Here is an 18,910-nt window from a genome sequence, read left to right on the forward strand (position 1 = left end):
CAAAATCTGTATATATATTCACCACAACAAATTGTTAATGAGTTTAAAAAGACGTTAATATTTATACACATGCAATATACTTGTACGAGTATACATATATATTTCATCGATTCGCTTGTACTCAGGTGTTCAATTTCTCAGTTATGAGAAGTCAAAAGATGTGAAAAATGGCATAAATATTTATTACTTTCCTAATATCACTCCAAAGCGCAAATGGGCGCCCTAAGGGCAACAAAAAATTATTTGCACTTCATGTTAATAGCAACAATAAATTCCAACGGAACCCAGGTAAGCGAATTTCTGAAAAGCAACTCGGCAAAAGTTCAAGTATTTCATACTTTCCCGCGAACTCCCAAGGATAAGGGCGTTTAATCCACATACATACCTGTGTACAGTGAGCATAGATATACCAAATCATACATACATATGTGTGCGCATTAACCATATTTCAGTTTATGCATCTGTCGCATAATGTGGCGTAGCGCTGAAAGCGAAAGGGAAGCAGTTGACGTTGACAGAATGAGCCCACGTTGCATGCGGCCACACAGTCACTCAGATCCACAGCCGACTTGCCGCAGCACAATTCACTTATGCAGCCACTTTTCCCTCGCCCCTGTCTCGGCAATCAATGTCAGCAGCATCAGCGAACCACCACACCACAGCGATAGCAACAACAACAACGGCTGCAGTGGTGATGGCAATGTTTTGCATGGGAAATTTCCGCAATTTGTGCAATGCAAATGAGCAACGGAAAGCAGCAGCGGAAAATCGCAAAAGCAACAATAAATTCAGAGGGAAAGTAAACAGAACAGAGAAATAATAAGTATGCAACTTATGCAAGTATTTTCATGCATACTCGTACATACAACCACAAATGTCTACTTGGTTCTAAGTCGAGCTAGCTAGCATAACTGTACGTGAATCAGTGTGTCCTCGTGGTTTGATAGAAAAAGAGGTTGGTTGGAAAACAACCACAACAAAATTTCATTATCTTTGTTGCAAACAAACTATTGCTATGAAATGTATTTAATTGCGCAAATGAAACAATAACAAATTTAGCGCATTCCTCTTCTAATTTTGCTGCGATTCTGTTGTCTGCGAGAATTATATGTAAACTATTATAATATTGGTACTCAGCATATGCGGCTGTCAACTACTTCTTAATGTAACTTTTGTAGTATGTATCAGGTCTTTATCTTGATTTTACTATATTGGTCTGATCTGAGCAGTATGTTGGGAGACCAAAGCGATGCCTTCGACAATAAACTACACCACTCTTTAATGAAGATTTATCGCCAAGTACAAAAGTTTTCCAAACAAGCTATGTATATGCTATAGAAGTCCAATCTAAACAATCTTCGGAAATTATATCGATGCTTTAGATAATAATCCGTACAAAATTTCGTCATAAATTTTTTCATAGAAACATTTCAATCCGATCGGTCAGTTAGTATTCTCAATATCGACTATTCTGACAAATGAGTAGTTTTTTAGTTAGAAAGGAATGAGTGAAGCATTTCTGATCGACATCTCAAAACTTGAGGTACTAATTACGGACCGATGAACGACGTACAAAGAGACACCGACCCAGTTAGCTTTACTAAAGTTAATGTGATGTGGTTGTCCACAAAAATAAAATCGGAGATTTTTTGGATAGAGATTGTTTTGGACAGATGGTCTGATGAGAGTGTAGGTCGCCAAGTTATTCTATTTAACAGACTGTTACACGTAAACATAATTCTGGTGGACATTTCGTCATCCATTGTTCAGAATGTCAAATCGTCTATATGTTCCATCAGCTCCGTCGTCCATCCATCATTACACTGGCAGGAGTGCGCGTTATGTAATTTTCCGACCGACATCTAATCATAAGATTTAGGGCGTTAAGTATATTGTCTCAATATCGCAATATCAAAATGGCACTTGTTGTTCTGGACACCAGGGTGATTTGAGTCTAATCCACACCAAATCTACCTGTGCCACTCCGGTTTAGCGCCTTCTGTTTTTCAGAAAAGAAGTTTATCAGATTGTTATCGCTGATTTTGACACCAAGAAGAGCAAACAAGTAAGGAAGGGCCAAGTTCGGGTACAACCGAACATTTTATACTCTTGCAACTTGCAAGAACCAAAGCGAGGGAAATACTTTAAAGTGTAAAACCAATCATATAGAGGAAAATCAGGCGGATGTTCGAAAATCTTAATATTGGGTTGTCAAAAAAGTCTTGCGGTATTTTTATTGAATTTTTTTTTATTGAAATTGAAATGAATTTTTGATGACTCATGCATGCCCAGCTCTTTACCGATGCTCCGGCTGCTTCTAGGCCGGTCTCTTTCGACCAATTCCGGAGCGTGGCGCATCTTCGACCACTTCTAAACAGAACGAAAACGTTGAAACCATCGTTGTGCGGTGGAAATGGAAACTGTATCGGCTTGAGATGCATTTTTGCCTTTATCGTAGTAGTACTGTAAAATATGACGTATTTTCACTTTATTTTGCTCCATGTTTGCAACGCTATAACTTACGAACGACTTAAAAGAAACGACAATCAATCAAACACGTGTTAGCGAGTGAAATGAGCTTTCCAAAAAGGTATAGCATGACCCGATGCGACGAATAAAACCGCCAACTAGCGAAAATACCGCAAGAATCAAGTGGAATTTAAAATTGTGCTATATGGCAAGTAGGCGTGGTTGTTGTCCGATTCCGTTTTTATAATGTGACATAAGAATGTAAAAGCAATGCCACGTACTAAATTTTGTCGAAATCCATTGCTAGTAGTAGTAGTTTTTAACCGTACTGGTATATGGGGAGTGAGCGGGGTTATTCTCTGATTTCTTCCATTTTTACACAGTCGGTATAAGTTCTCATAGGATTTGACTCAGTAAAATTGGTTGTTTAGTATAAATGGTTAAGGAGATTGCATTGGTGGCTTGCGTGATATTCACTTGACTTTGGACAACGACATCTATGGAAAAAGTACGAAAGTTACTTGTTCGACTACCCAACTGGTTGCAAGAATATAAAAACGTTTGCAAATCATAGCAAAAAACAGACGACTTTTATAACAAATTAGGACATTTTAATAAATATTGTGAATTTTTAATTAATATTACAGCTGTTTCGTAACCCTTATGTCTAACTCGAGCTAACCCTAACTAGAATACTGTTCTATATTTCGTTAGGAAACAAAAAACAAAAAAAGAAAGAAAAAATAGCTTAGTAGTTGGGGCGGAAAATCTGAACGTGCATGTTCAATGATCAGGTACTGATTTATTGAGATTTCTGGTAATGCTAGTATAAGCATACAAGATCTCAAAGGATAACCCATATCCATAAGAACAGATTCTAAGATCAATTGAGCAGGTGGGATTTTTAGCCATAGCAACACACAATCAATGGAAATAACGCTGCCAATCTTCTACATAATTGTTTATATGGGGATAAAATATTGATCGTCGGGTGACATATACGTTGTTTCGCTGTAAGGGAACTCAAATGAAGATTAAAGACTGTTGTTTATAGGTCATATGAGAATGAGAAACATCAATGACGCCTCGTTCCCCCCCCCCACCCCCCCCCCCCCCATATCTGAGAACTCGAAGTTACATTTATATGATATTTCGAAAAAAAAAAAATCTTGATTTGGAACCAAGGGGGGGGGCCCCCCCCCCCCCGTGATTTATTTTCACGTTTCTTAGGCCCAAATGATCTTTCAAAATGATTTTCATTGATCGTTCCGATTTTTCAACGATACCAGTAAGATCTGTGGCTGTTAATCGTTGATCCTCAAGCACCAATTCTTTTATTTTATTGGGCGTACTGGGCATGGTTCGTCGTCAACGCGTTCCTGACCCTCTTTGAATAATTTGAATAATTTCATTTTTACGGCCTAATGCACCTTATGTACTTCAGAAAGACAAGCGTACACTAAACACTAATGATTAATTGGATCTGACATTTTTCACAGATATTATTAACACTCGTACCATTTCGACGAATGAATTTTCACTCGAAATTTAAGTTAAAAAGTTGTACTATTTTTTGCTCACAGCAGTATGTTAGTATGAGATAATCATTGTTTTATTGGTACCTTGATTATTTATGAAATGAAATGCACACGTATATGAAAAAAACTTAAAAACAATATTCTTTGATATTCAAGAGTTGTTTGTTCGAGTGTTCGAGTGGTAGTTTTTTTCTGTAAGGGTGAGATTGTAAAAGAAGATACGTGCCGAAAGAAGAACTTATTTATAACAAAGTTGCACCATTTAGTGAAGAAGATAAAACAAAACGACCAAACTTTGTTTTATATCAACAGATACATACTTGTATGTACGTGAGAAAGTTTGGCAAATGTAAGCAACACTTTTATATCTTTATTTGTACAGACAAATACAAAATATATTTTACGTATATTAGGGTGTCTATAATTTCAATTTTCATTGTTTTTTTTGGCAAACGCCTCCAAAAATTTCAGTTTTCGCCTTAAACACATGGCTCCAAGGTAAACAAGCTCTTTGTTATACTCTGAATAAGAATCAGTTTTCCATAGTTTTCGTAATACCAAACTGAAACGTCGGAGATCATATACAAAATATACATATCGTCACCTGAAATGCAAATTAACGTAACAACATTTTCAAAAAATTTACAGTGGCGTGAATGAACACGCGCAATAAAAATGAAACAAGAGTGCAAAAAAATTTTAATATTGGTTACTACTGGTTATATCTGAGCGCAGAACCTGAAAATGTTGAACATATGTAATATTAAGTAAGTAATTTGAAGTAGTAAAGAAAGCCTAATCAACAAGACACTCAATTTCGGATTTTTGATGATACGTTATTTTGCATTTCAGGTGACGATATATATCGAGTCCAAATTTTGTAATCGTTCTTTTTTCACCAAGAAGCTGCTCATACATATGAACCGCCGATGTCGAATAATTAAGGTACATAGCTGTCACACAAACTGATCGATCAAAATTAAGTTCTTATCTTTTTTATTTTTATTTAAATTTTTAAGATCGTTCAGTAACATATAGCAGCCATTTAAATTGGTCGATCAAAAGCAAAAAAGGATATTTTTATACCCTAATAAAAATGTGCCTATGAAAGCTGTTATTTTTTTCAGTGCAGCCAGAGTTAACGTTTTTTCTTGCAAGCCATATCTTGTTTGTAAATAGAATATTTTGTCATAAAATGTCACTGTTTCAAAGTTGCAGATTTATGGTCCGAGATAAAAAATTTATTGCAAAAGGTTAAAATTTTTTTTTTTTTTTTTTTTTTTATAATGAAATAAAATTAAAAGAGTAACAAGTAAGGAAGGGATAAGGTTCGGGTGTCACGAACATTTTATACTCTCGCATGATAAAGTGATAATCTAGATTTTATATACGTAAGTTTACATATTTTTTATTTTGCTGTAAAAATTAATTAGAATTAAATTCTGAGAGATTTACACGATATTTTCGGTGAAAAATTAGGTTAGGTTAGGGTTAGGCACTGTGTGCTTCGTGTTCGATATCAGGGACCTTGAAAAAAGCTATAGTCCGATCACGACAATTTTCCACAAGGGAGACCTCACAGCTCAAATACGTATATGTGTAAAGTTTTATTCCGCTATTCATCATTGGTCTCCTAATGTATATATTATACAGAGAAGGCATCAGATGGAATTCAAAATAGCGTTGTATTGGAAGAAGGCGTGGTTGTGAACCGATTTTCACCCATATTTCGTACATGTCATCAGGGTGTTCTGTAAGAAAAACATTATATACCGAATTTCATTGAAATCGGTAAGAGTAGTTCCTGAGATATGCTTTTTGCGTCCATAGAAGTGGGCGACGCCCACGCCAATTTTTCAATTTTTTAAAAAAAAGCCTGGGTGTGCAGCTTCCTTCTGCCATTCCGCTCCGTAAAGTGTGTTTTCTGACGTTTTTGTGTTAGTCGCTTAACGCACTTTTAGTGATTTTCAACATAACCTTTGTATGGGAGGTGGCGTGGTTATTATCCGATTTCTTCCATTTTTGAACTGTATATGGGGAAATGTCGGAAGGAAACGACTCTATAGAGTTTGGTTGACAATAGGCTATAGTAGTTTCGAGATATGTTACAAAAAAAACTTAGAAGGTGAGAGAGCGACGGGGCCGACGCCACTTTTCCAAAAAAAATACCGTCCAAATATTGCCCCTCCCTTAAATGCGATCCTTTGTGTCAAATTTCACTTTAATATCTTGTATTTATGGCTTAGTTATGACACTTTATGTGTTTTCGGTTTCCGCCATTTTGTGGGCGGAGTGGCAGTGGGCCGGATTTTGCCCATCTCGAACTTGGCCTTCTTATGGAGCCAAGAAATACGTGTACAAGTTTTCATCATGATATCTCAATTTTTACTCAAGTTACAGCTTGCACAGACTGACGGTACGGACGGGCAGACGGACGGACGGACAGACAGACATCCGGATTTTAACTCTACTCGTCACCTGATCACTTTGGTCGATAATATAACCCTATAATCTGACTCTTTTAGTTTTAAGACTTACAAACAAACCGTTTATGTGAACAAAACTATAATTCTCTCTTTAGCAACTTTGTTGCGAGAGTATAATAAAATGACGGTGTCACGATTTAATTTGAAAATAAAGAGCTTGCTTACGTTGGATCCTTGGTTTAGGAGCAAAAACTGAAACGTCAGGGGGCGTGTTTGGGCAATAACGACCACCCTAATAAGTATGTGGATACGAGAATGTCAGCTACAAGTGTTTCTCCCATTCTTTGTAATCTTAAGGACTTACGAGGAATGGGAGAAAAACGGCGTTTTAAAATGTTAGAGCTTCATTCGCATATTTTCTCATTTAAAGCCCAGAAAGGACAATGAAAGTAATATTTCCTAAAATTTCACTTTTTCTGTAATTTTTTGTAAGCTCCATATGTATTCAAATGGTTTTTATGTGTCTATAAAAAGTCATGTTGTCCCAATGGACGAAAACACTCCAGCTCTGAAAGTATTGGATGCAGTACCCGCCCGGTTAAGCAGAGGAAGAGGCAAGATTTATTCCCTTTGAAATTCAAACAACCATCTCACTCTTATTATTAAATGCATATGTGTATACTTGTAAATGCTGCTTAATTGAGAGACAAAGGAGTCAATCTTCTGTATAAAATAAAATTAAAACCCACACAAAGTATTTCGTAAACAAAAAAATTAGAGTTTTCCTGAGAAACTGGCTAAGGTTCCAATTTGGTCTTGACAAAACACACACTTATAATATAGTCTAATAATCATTTTAAAACTTTCTGATAAACTGTGTAAATTGAATCAGCTCGTTGGGAGTAAAATTTACCACACTACCGGGATAGAGCAAAAAGTATGTTCATTTTTTGATGTAAAACTAAACAAAGATAACGGGTGAACACGCGGCGTATAATTGTCCTTGCGCGAAGCAGGGAAATTCCAAGTTGATTGAAATTGTCCTGTATAATATGTGTAGCGCCAAACAATGCCATTCGTCGTGTTCTACGCATACCTACTTCATTGTCACTCGCCCACGCACACAATTCTGACATAGAAATACGACTATTTTCTTGATTTGTCTCTTTTCATCAGTGCGGCTAGCTAGAGGCAGCCTTTCGCACATTTGAGTGACTGCGACGACCTAAGTCAGGTCCAATTCTCCTGTCAATTCACTATCTCAAATCATCCAATGGTTGTCAAACGTATGGATGCGTTCAGAAATTTAATTTGTGACAAAACATAAAACTTATAAATCTACTAAAAATTATCTGATCTATACTTAACAACTGAAGTTAGCTAAAATTAAGTTTATTTTTGACCTCCTGGGAATAAATATTGAGTAAAATATATAAAATTTCTAAGAAACTATTATTTCAATATAATTTCTGCACGACCGGCACACAACAAAGAAAAACAAAAGCATCCGATTTTTATATTTTGTCACCTTCTAAACCTTCAAGCTTCATACGAAGAGAAAATATATCCAGAATACTACAACACAAGCTTCACGACTATCATTGCAATATTTGCTCATTTCTTGAAAACAATTTTTTGCAGTATTTCCATAATATCTTTTTGACATCTGATCATTTCATTGCCTCATGGTCTACACATATTATGCACTTGAACAATTCCATAATTATGAACGTCTTTTTATATGTAAAAAACAACTCAATGCAAGCGAAAACCAACAACTTTGAGAGAAACCAAAAATACCCAAAGTTGTGGGTCCCATATGTACGTACAACCAAATATATTTTTGGAACTTGCCACAAAATGAGGAGGAGCTTTTTCATATAAAATGCTTGATGTTTCTCAAGAAGAAGAAACTTTCTCACACAAAATTGCTGTTAAGGAAACCACCGGCGAAGCAATAGCAAAAACGTAAATACCCAACTAATGCAACCACAAACTGCTCACATCTAGACCGTCTTGACCATCATCACCTAGAACCACATCCTTTGCATGAGCACCAATACCACCATCTTCAGTAGAGTGTGACGAAAGTGCAAACAACCCGTTACTCAGCTCGTGCGCCAACGGTAAGTGGCTTATACGCAAATGTTGGTTTACGTCAGGACTCAAACACGTATAAGTATTTAAGGCTTTTCAAACATGTTTATACTCTCGCAACATGTTGCAATAGAGTGTAACAGTTTTATTCAACGAACATTTGTTTGTATCAGCGGCTCACAGTGCACGCGATAACTTGAGTAAAAATTTAGATATGTTGATGAAATTTGATGCAAGAGGACCCACCCTTTCATGGGTTTAATCAAAAAATTTCGCACCCTCCTAACGCTATACTAACCAAACTTGTTATGGACCAATCTTTTCGTATTTCTTCAGAGAAGGTGAAACTAAGTGAAATAAGACCACCAGCTTTAAATTCTTTTCTCAGAAGCCAATGACAATAGTGGAGCATGGCAATCCCATATCTCAGGTACAACTGACTCGACTACTTCTTGGCATACATATGTGCATTGTAAAAGTGGACAAAATCGGATTACAATCACTTCTACTTATCATCTGTGACAATTTATACTTTTTGGTCAAACCACGCCAAGTGGTCCATTAAAATTTCAAAAAATCTCCGATTTTGAAAATTAGCAGTTCATTAGGAATGGAATTACGGTCCTCAGACTCATACCCTGTGATATAAATATTTCGTCAAAATTCTTTTTTTTTTGTTAAAGTTATTGAAGGTTGAAATTTAAAGCACGAAAAAATGTTAAAATTATTTCTTCATAAACTATGTACTAAGAGTTATTTTGAGTTAGTTTTCGAGACTGACATTGTTGTTGGTGTTAATTTTGGTCCCAAGATATTTAGATGAAATTGCCTACGACTTCGCGAGTGCGCCGACTATTACCCTTATAATAAATATAGCCTATCTGCTTGATTTTGTAGCACATTTATATCATTTTAGTTAATTTAGTTGATTTTAAAATAAATGTCTCGGACATGAAGCTAAATTTAGTAAGGTAACTAAGAGAGTCAATTACTTATAATATTTGTATGTTGGATAATAAATACACTTGCAATTCTTTCACGATTTCGCCGCGTAATGATTTTTGGAAGGCCTGCGCAACATTTGTAATCAGAAAATTGTCCAATTCCAAAAATCATTTTCTCGGCTTTGTTCTTTGCAAATTGCGGAAGTATAAAATGTTTGGTTACGCCCAAACTTAGTCCTTCCTTATTTATCATATTAAATTTTCATATACGAGTGGGAAGGGCCGGCTGTGCGTGTAAAGTCCATGCAGCTACGTACTAAAAGACCTGTCTCTCCTGCATTCACACACCGTCGACGATATTATTGCAAAGCTTATGCAAATATAATAAGGACCACACAATGTGTACTTATGTGCATATTCCAATATATACATGAACATATGCATAGCGTTGCAACCAGTGGGCCAGCGCAAACTGTTTACTCTCAGCCCCACGCAGAGCTCTTGTGCAAGTACAGATCAACACACTTAGGGATGCATGTGTGTATTTACTTTCACCTTTCGATTACCGGCGCAAGGACATAAACTCCTGTTTATTTTCACAAGCCAGCTTATTTTGTCATCATGCTCATATAAGGAAGTCATTTATTACATTTACCACCAAAGAATTTCTATATTCATGCATATTCTTTCCACTTTCCATTATTCCTCCTATTACTTTTCACATTCATGCCGGTGTATAGCACAAGTGCATGATAAAGGGTCAAAATTCGATTATATGGGTATAAGGCGAAGCTCCATGCGACAACTAGGACCGGCCACTTTCACTGATTGTTGTTGCTTTTCTTTTCTACTACACCCTGTTGCTGATTTTTTTTTTGCTTTTGCGAAACATCAACAAGCTTTTTACAAGCTTTTTCTTCTACTCCGTCAATGAATTGCAAATATCCTTCTTAACTGGCTGCCCGTCTGTGGCGAGTGCAAGTGCTTTGTCATTCAAATGAGCGCACGTAATTGCATATGTGTACCACACACATACACACACCCTGCCTTAATGATATAACGGTATTGTTTACCTTGGTCTTTATTGGTTAATTTATTTCCGTTTTAAGCGCATTTATCAACTTGTTTAAAAAAGCTTTGTGTTCGTGTTTAAACTTTGCCCTCTTCGGAGCCCCTCGGGTCAACATTTTAAGTGAAACTCATTTCAAGGACTTTAAGGATGCAAATTAATATCGGCACTAATGAGGCTACCGTGTAAGGCTAATTTGCGATGACACTGTGGTAACGAACGGATTGCTCATGGCGAGGTTGGCTTTAATAGAAAATTCTGGTCCACGATAATCTTGTTAGTCTTGTGAACCAAACATTTCGGCAGAACATGAGGTTTTCCTGAGTAGATTTCGACAGGGTTCATTGCCCAAATTAGTGCTAAATAGGTTATAATAGTTTTGTTCACCTACCGGTTATATGTAACACTAAGTGAGATGGATATAGATTTATTTACAAATGGTCAGGATGATGAGACGAGTTGAAATCCGTGTGAATGTCTGTCTGGCCGTCCATCCGTGTAAGCTGTAACTTGAGTAAAAATGGAAGTATCTTCATGAAATTTCCGTCAACAAATACAGGAAAGATATGACGTCGAGAAGCTACAATCACAACCGACAGCTAAATGGTTCTCTACTCGCACTAATGCTCTCTGAGAGCACTCATTAGCAACTTGGTATAAAGAACTGTGGGACGGCATGCGTAATTGGACATCTGCCATGCCCACAAAACGCCATTATCTAAGAACTAAAGTAAGATATAAGGCTGTCATTTGGCACAGGATGGATAAAAGAATTTTGAATTTTCAAATCCAACGAATTTGTTCAAGTCCCTGGGTAGCGAATAAGTACACCCCCGTACCTATAGTTGATTTTTACCGAAAATATCGGCCGATTTGTGAGATATTGGACTGTAATTTGGGGGGAATCCTTTACTAATATTTAATAGTATCTTTGTGTATAAAAAATGGTTTGAATCGGGTTATCACTTCCATTATCTTTATACCTCATACATCAGCCAATATGTGAGTTATTTTAATACGCTCTCCCACGTGTTTTACTTATAACGTTGTATATTTCTGCTTAGAATGTACTACTATAAAATCTCGCCCTAGACCCCTGAAGGCACTTCGACGGCTTTAATCGTTGCAAGTTGCAAAAGTATGAAATGTTCGGTTATACCCAAACTTAGCTCTTCTTAACTATTCTTTTACCATTTAGGACACAGCCAAATATTTTTTTGTGAGAAGCCAAATCTTATGACATATTAAATTACCTGATTGAAAGCAAACATCGAAATCAATTGTTTGCTCGGCTAGGCTTTGAACGTCCACTCTGCATGAATGTTTAAACATGCTTCACAGAAATAAAGTGCTGACAATCGCACTGAGCGTGGATGTTGGAGGTTAAAAATTAATTGTGCGCACTGTACATTTTTCAAAAAATATAGTTCCAAACTGGAAAAAAAATATTTTCTTATAAAAATCTACTTTTTGTTTATGAAAAATACGTCGATCAAATTCAATGTATTTCTCATTGAAAAGCTAAGAAAATATACATAGTTAGGGGTTTCATATAGTCTCTTAAAGTTCTAATATATAACGAACCGAAAACATATCGTTGAGAGTTGTAATTGTTTAAACTAAAAATTTTTATATGTAATCCAGCAACAACTTTTTCAAACAAGTGTCTAATTTTATGATATTAAGTAGTCGAAAAAATCCTTTCGTACTTCTAATCAAACTTGAACTCATCTTTTTCAATATTTATAATGAACTTGAATAAATCAAGTATGTATCATTTTGATCGACCACTTTTTTCCATGTTTCCGCTAGAGACATTATTTCATCAGTGTAAAACTGATCCGGTTTCTCGGCGAAAAACTGCGACAAGTAATTTTCACAAGTTTTTGTTGAAGTCAACTTTACTCAATAAGGGAGTTCTGCATTGACCGAAAGAAATGGTGGTCCGATGTTGCAAGGTCAGGGCTATGTGGTGGATGCTTTAAAACTTCTCATCCAAGCTCTCCCAGTTTTTTTCCGAGTCATCAAAGATGTGTGTGGTCTAGCGTTGCCATGATGGGAAACGAAGCCCTTTCTGTTGAGCAGTTCTGGCGGTTTTTTTATTGCTTTCTTCAATCTCATCTGTTGTTGACAGTAAAATGTAGAATCAATCGTTCGAACGGGGTGCAGCAGCTCATAGTGGATGATTCCTTTCCAATCCCACCAAACACTCAGCATAACCTTTCGAGACGTCAATACTGGCTTTGCAAACCATTTGTTGAGCTTCGCCACGCTTAGACCATGATTTTTTCGCACATTATGGTGCTGGTCAATCTTTTCCATAATTTAATCGACCAAAGTAAGGTGCATCATTCATATCGAAATTTCCAGAACGGAAGCGAGCGAACCATTGTTGTGCTGCAAGAACTGGTACAACATCGTCTCCGTAAACTTCAGAAATTTTATTGGTGTCTTGTGTGGCATTCTTCCTTTTTTTGTACAAAAATTTCAAAATATAGCGAATTTCTTCATTATTTTTACTCATTTTTGAACAACCGTAACTTTTTTTCAATTTCCGCGAATTTATTTTTGGTTAATTAACGACTATAACGACATCTATTGACAAAATACGAAAATACTTTTTCGACTACCCAACATTACGATGCGCTGAGCTGAGTCAATTTAGTAATATTTCTCCGTCTGTATATATGTATGTATGTGAAATAGCTTTTGAAATCGTCTTTTTTTATATGCTCATTTGTCGGAACCGCCGTTATCGGACTACTACAGCGTATAGCTGCCATACAAACTGAACAATCGGAATCAAGATTTGACGAGGTATCGTCACAAAATTCGGCGAGGATCACTTTAGGTCATAGCTGCCATAAAAACTAACATAAAAAAATCAAGTTCTATGTGAAAACTTTTTTATTTGTGAAGAGTGTTATAGCTTCGGTGCAGCCGAAGTTAACGTGTTTATAATTGAGAAGGTATCTAGATGTTATTTTTTGCCGTTAGTTACAAAAGGAACACAAAATGTGTTTAAAATGTCAAGAGAAATACCGCTAAGAACTATTCTGACAAATATTGTACTCTATTAATTGAGCACTTTCTATTTAATTAGTAAAGATAAGTATCAAACTATATACATTCATATTAATTAAGTAAATGCAATGCCCTCTCTCAAACTTAAAAAGAATAATAAAATGTCCACTCTTTGGTTTTGCAGGTTATTGGATTTTCGGCGCGCAATTTTGTGATACTTGGGTCGCTTTCGATGTGATGTGCTCAACGGCGTCCATTTTGAATTTATGCGCCATCTCAATGGACCGCTATATACACATAAAGGATCCACTCAGGTAAGTGGCCGGCGGTGGCATCTGTGTGAGAGAGTGTGTGTGTAGATTTGCAGGAATACAGGATGTATATGATTTATACATGACCGATATGCGCCATCAAAAAGACCTTTAAGTAAGTCCAACAACAAAAACCAACAACACAGTGACGAAGGTGTTAAAAATTACAAAAATGGATTGCCAGTTGAAAGTGCCGCCAACTAAGCTAGCTAGCCCATAAGGACACCACTGCTAGTGTCCGGCTGAAGGTGCAACTGTTATTTTTCATATGTATGTATGGATGTGGATGGTGGTGGTGTCGGTATGACACAGAGTGGCAATAACAGGAGCAATGTATTATTGGATCAAGTGGAAATGTGGTGCAGAGAACCTTCGAAGGCAGGCGCTGTGACACAAATAAAAGCAAACATATACAGTAGTCCGGAAGCACACATACACGTATAGCATTTTAATACAGTGGAAAATTGATTGAATAATTGACAGTAGAGCCCACACCATTAAACGTCCAGCACACTTTCTAGGCGCATAAAATGTGGTATGGGTACAATAACAACAATAACAGCAGCATGCAGCATGATGACGCGAATGGTGACACTGAGCTGATGCTGAAAATAGTGGTGATGGAGAAGGTGCGGGGCAGAGCACCAGCGAGCATTCATGTATAACAATCCTATCCTATTTTTGGCTTTCGGTTATTGATTTTTCAAATGTGCCGGTGTGTAGGGCGGGGTGCGGTCAGGTTGTTGCAGCAAAGCAATCTAGGCAAACTATAAATAAACAACAATATGCCTCAAAGACTCAAGTGTTGTATGCACGGTTGTATAGTCTCCACTTCACATTGTCCCTCCTAAAGCTGTGGCGCACCTTCGACACTCTGAGCGATTCTACTATGCACAAAATGACTAAAATGGTATTTTTTGTAGAGCATGTTTGGGCATATTGCCTGAAAATATTAAAAGTTCCGATTTAAGCCTCACTAATTTGATGGATTTATGGCATCTAAAAATGTGGTATATCGTGACTTTTTTCAGTAGGGTCCCAAGTTTCAATCCTGTGTGACTTAAGGCAAACTTAATACTACTTTTAGAACCAGTTTTACTAATGGTACGGCAAAAGCTGAGAATAATAATTTATTAAGGATTATTGAATATCAGAAATATACAATATAAGTTAAATACAAGGACACTAATAAAAATATGTTCGATGAAAAGGAATCTGTTTTGGTACCAAATTATACTATGCGAAAATAAATTAACCGGAAAATGTGAAAAGTGTCGATCTGGAGGAAATATATTTACACATACATATGACATATGAGAGATAGGTGGACAATAGCAGACTGTTCCCTATTTTCTGATATCAAACTAGACTGCAAAAAACCTAAACAAATACAATTGAATCTCTTTACTAAGCAATTTAATTTTTAATAAAGATCAGACTTACTTCGCATCAACGTTTGCAATTTGTGTTAAATCATTACCAAAATAATGGTTCGATATAATCGGTCTGCAGAGAAGTTAATTCGAGCCATAATGAATATTGAGCACCCTCATAATGCCGTAAGAAGTTGTAATTGATGCTTTGGAACTGAGTTTCGATAAAGATCCAAATGAGTCCATCTGCATTAGAACTACAAGTATATTCCTTCTTTTCATTGCAGGTGTTGCGAAAGGATCTTTATTAGTGGGTTTATAAAGCTCAACTCGTACAAGAATTGAAGCCAAACAACCAACACCGTCGCGTGTTTGGCAAATAGACCCAGAATGAGGCGGTCACCGATACCGATTTTCACAATGAATGAATGAATTCAATAACTGAATATTAAATGATTAAATATTGTACTGTCTGCATTTAGCTAAGATAAAATAGTAAATTTTAAGCCGTTAGTGTACACCGGGCAACGCATTAGTTGCAACAAAACAAATAATGAAATAATCACTGCACTCAATCGATTAATTATACTGCACTCACGTGCTCAAATACCCAATCACTTAAACATTAGGTGTTTGAGCACAAAATTAATCCCACTCGATCATCTGATATGAGTCGCATATATAACAATTAAGTGTCTGCGATTTGCAGCCGCTGCACGCTAGCCAAAACAAACAATCTTCGGCTAAATTATGGCGATTGTATTGTGTTTAGTGTTCATACAAATAATCTCTACACACGCGCCAACAAGAAAGTACATTACTAGTTGGGAAATATAAGCAGAGCCTTGCACAATCTTCTCCGAGAATCAAGCAAATATGTTGGTAAAAGTGTTTAACTGTTCTGTAGTAACCACAGATTTTTTTGTGTTAAGCCCAAAATCGAAAACTAAGCGCTGCCGTTGCTTTTAACTCGAACAGCTAAGAAAGTGATAAGCGACTGTATTTTGACCCATAGACAGATATACACACAACATGTATGACCCATATAACTAACTAGAACCATTCTCATAAGCCAACGTAAAATTAGATGTTGTTGCAATTATACTTTGTGTCTACAAAATTCACCTTGATACTTATCTTGGACCTCTGAGAGTTTGTAACACGTCTACCGACTTGGCCAACTTTAACCTTATTGGATGTGGCGTCCGTTTTTCCCCCACTACATTGTACAATCACACTTGTAAACACATTTTGCTAAGTCAGACAATACATTGAGTACATGCTAACCCAGCATACGGTTAAGTTAGGTTAGTCTGGTATATTTGTGAAAGACACTTAGGCCAGTTTTAGTCCTAAGCGATGCCAGATGGACCTAGATCATGAAAATTAGTAATATTTCTGGGTGCCAGCGCCTAACGCGAATTTTAATTTCTGCTGCTTGACTATCGATTTTTCACTATAGGGCACTGATGTCGTGAGGCCACCAATTGGTTTCACTTGCCTTGCTCTTGACATTTTGTGCAGTTATTTCAATCTGTGAGCTTATTCTGCAGGCATGTCCCGCCCCAGCCTTTTCTATCAGAAGTGAACAGGAACTTTGTCTATTATTGATCTACCGCCTTGCACATGATTTATGCAGTTTTGTATCAAAGTAGATCATGCCGAATTTTTTAACCTTCCTTGGCATTCTCTTGTCAAGATTGTCGTAACCATAATACATGGGTTTAGGAATATCGTCACATTATTGGATGACAACCGCTTCACTCCATCGATCCCTTCGCTACCTGACGCCCGAAGTCATTTATTCCAGGCGACCCTCTACACTGCTGCCCTGCTTCCGAACATAAATTGAAATTATAAATTTTGATTTAGGCTCTAGAAGATTTCATAATTTTTCTCGAAGATTTTCAACAAACATTTCCTGAGTTTTTAAATAATAATATATTAAAGGCCATTAACTTAGATTTATTGCTAAAATATTGCGTGTAAAAAATAGTAAGGCTTTTAATTAAAATTTCGCGCGAAAACCAGTTCGCCGAATTTTTTTTAGGTTGATGGTGACATTAAAATAATCCTTAGTCTTTAGTATTCGATTATCTTTCTGCAGTACATAAAGTGCATTCGGAGATTTTTACGATTAGTAAAATTATTCAAGAAAGAGGTTCCATTAAATTTGTGTGCAGAATCAAATTTCTGGTGTCGAAACGTACAGAATGTTGGACAAGGCCTTCGTTGATAATTTTTTGTTGCAAGTAATATTTCCTTATTGGTACAAATTATTCAAAGAGGAGAGAAATTGTGTAGAGTCACACCTACCTTTTAGAGAGAGAAAATGTTTTTAGTGTTCCAACTTAAATCGTTTCGAAGTGCGACTTTTAAATCTATATTCTCTGCTGAACGGCCGATTGAGACCACATTTTTATTTAATATATGTTAAATATACTAAAATTACTGATTCATGTATTCGGTCCTGCGGCCTGCATTGTTGGGTGATTGTGGTTTTCGAACAATTTTCACAATCGCCATTAGCAGTCTGCACGTGCAACCATCAAAGTTAGGCAAAATAAGCTAAACCGCGCCTACATTTCCCTTAACAACAGTTAGCCGTCTAACGTATACATACATACGATATATATATGTATGTTGTACTCACCAACAAACATTCATTGTTTCAATTTTCTTTCAATTTCCTTTCGCCTTTTCCTTTGGTGGCATTTTTTCGACTTACTGCACGCACAGTTTAATCCGACTTACAGCGGATTTGTTGCGTATAAATACGAGTTCATACAAGTATGTATTTATGTGTGTGTGAAGAGGTAAATCTGCATGAGCTCGCTGATTCTCGCACACACTTCAAGTGTTGATGTTTGCGCGCAAGTATTATTCTTTCCTCTTATGTTTGGTCTCTTAGTCTCGCGCCAAACTTTGAAGAATATTGCAAATCTCGAGCAATAATCAGACTGTGCCATACATATACCGAGGTACGTATGTATGGGTATGTACTATATTTAATTTTGTACCGGTGTATGGGTAGCTCAGTTGCTTCTGGTCCAATTTAATTGTTTACTTGCTTGGTGTTTGTTTGCTTGGCTTCTTCGCAATTGTACTGGGTAATGATGCAGAGTCTGCGGAGCAATCAGCGGTCAGCCGAGCGAACCGCCCACACGAGTGTGTCAGAGTAAAGAAGAGATGAAACACTCTAACCCACTCGAGAAAGTCTGCACAAACTACGCGTAATTGTATATATGTAGTATGAATAAAGAACTCTAATCGAATTCACTTATAAACGAAAAATTTCCTAAAATAAATTTACGCGTTTCTTAAGCTTTATTAAATGTCTTCGCTAAGAATTTAGTATACTTTGAGAACACCCAGGAAACACTGTAGTACATCCTGAAATCGATTAAAATTATAATTACTTTAATTGTTCCTAAAACCATAAAGTTCAACAGATAATGATTCAATTTAATTTTATTAATTTAATTAGTAAGAAGGGTGCATATACCATTTAATAAAATATGAACCTAACTAACGAATCTTTATGCATGTCATTGTTTATTTAAATTTTCCATATTAGTACTTGCTATAACCCCGGCTGAGGCGGCCTTCAATGCCTTCCCTGAATTTGTCAGTTTCGAACACATAAAATAGTTTAGGGA

At 36.5% G+C, this 18,910-nt stretch overlaps 1 protein-coding gene across 2 annotated transcripts in view; it reads left to right on the plus strand.

Moving 5' to 3' along the window:
• Positions 1 to 18,910, plus strand: part of LOC105225801 (dopamine receptor 1) — a 109,185-nt gene that overhangs the window by 58,326 nt on the left and 31,949 nt on the right. For both annotated transcript variants that reach the window (XM_029550003.2, XM_011204433.3), the window contains exon 4: positions 13,752 to 13,881. In XM_029550003.2, coding sequence (XP_029405863.1) covers positions 13,752 to 13,881 — 130 coding nt within the window. The remainder of the gene's footprint in view (positions 1 to 13,751; positions 13,882 to 18,910) is intronic.

This window comes from Bactrocera dorsalis, chromosome 2 (assembly GCF_023373825.1).
Source record: "Bactrocera dorsalis isolate Fly_Bdor chromosome 2, ASM2337382v1, whole genome shotgun sequence".
Lineage (NCBI taxonomy): Eukaryota > Metazoa > Arthropoda > Insecta > Diptera > Tephritidae > Bactrocera > Bactrocera dorsalis.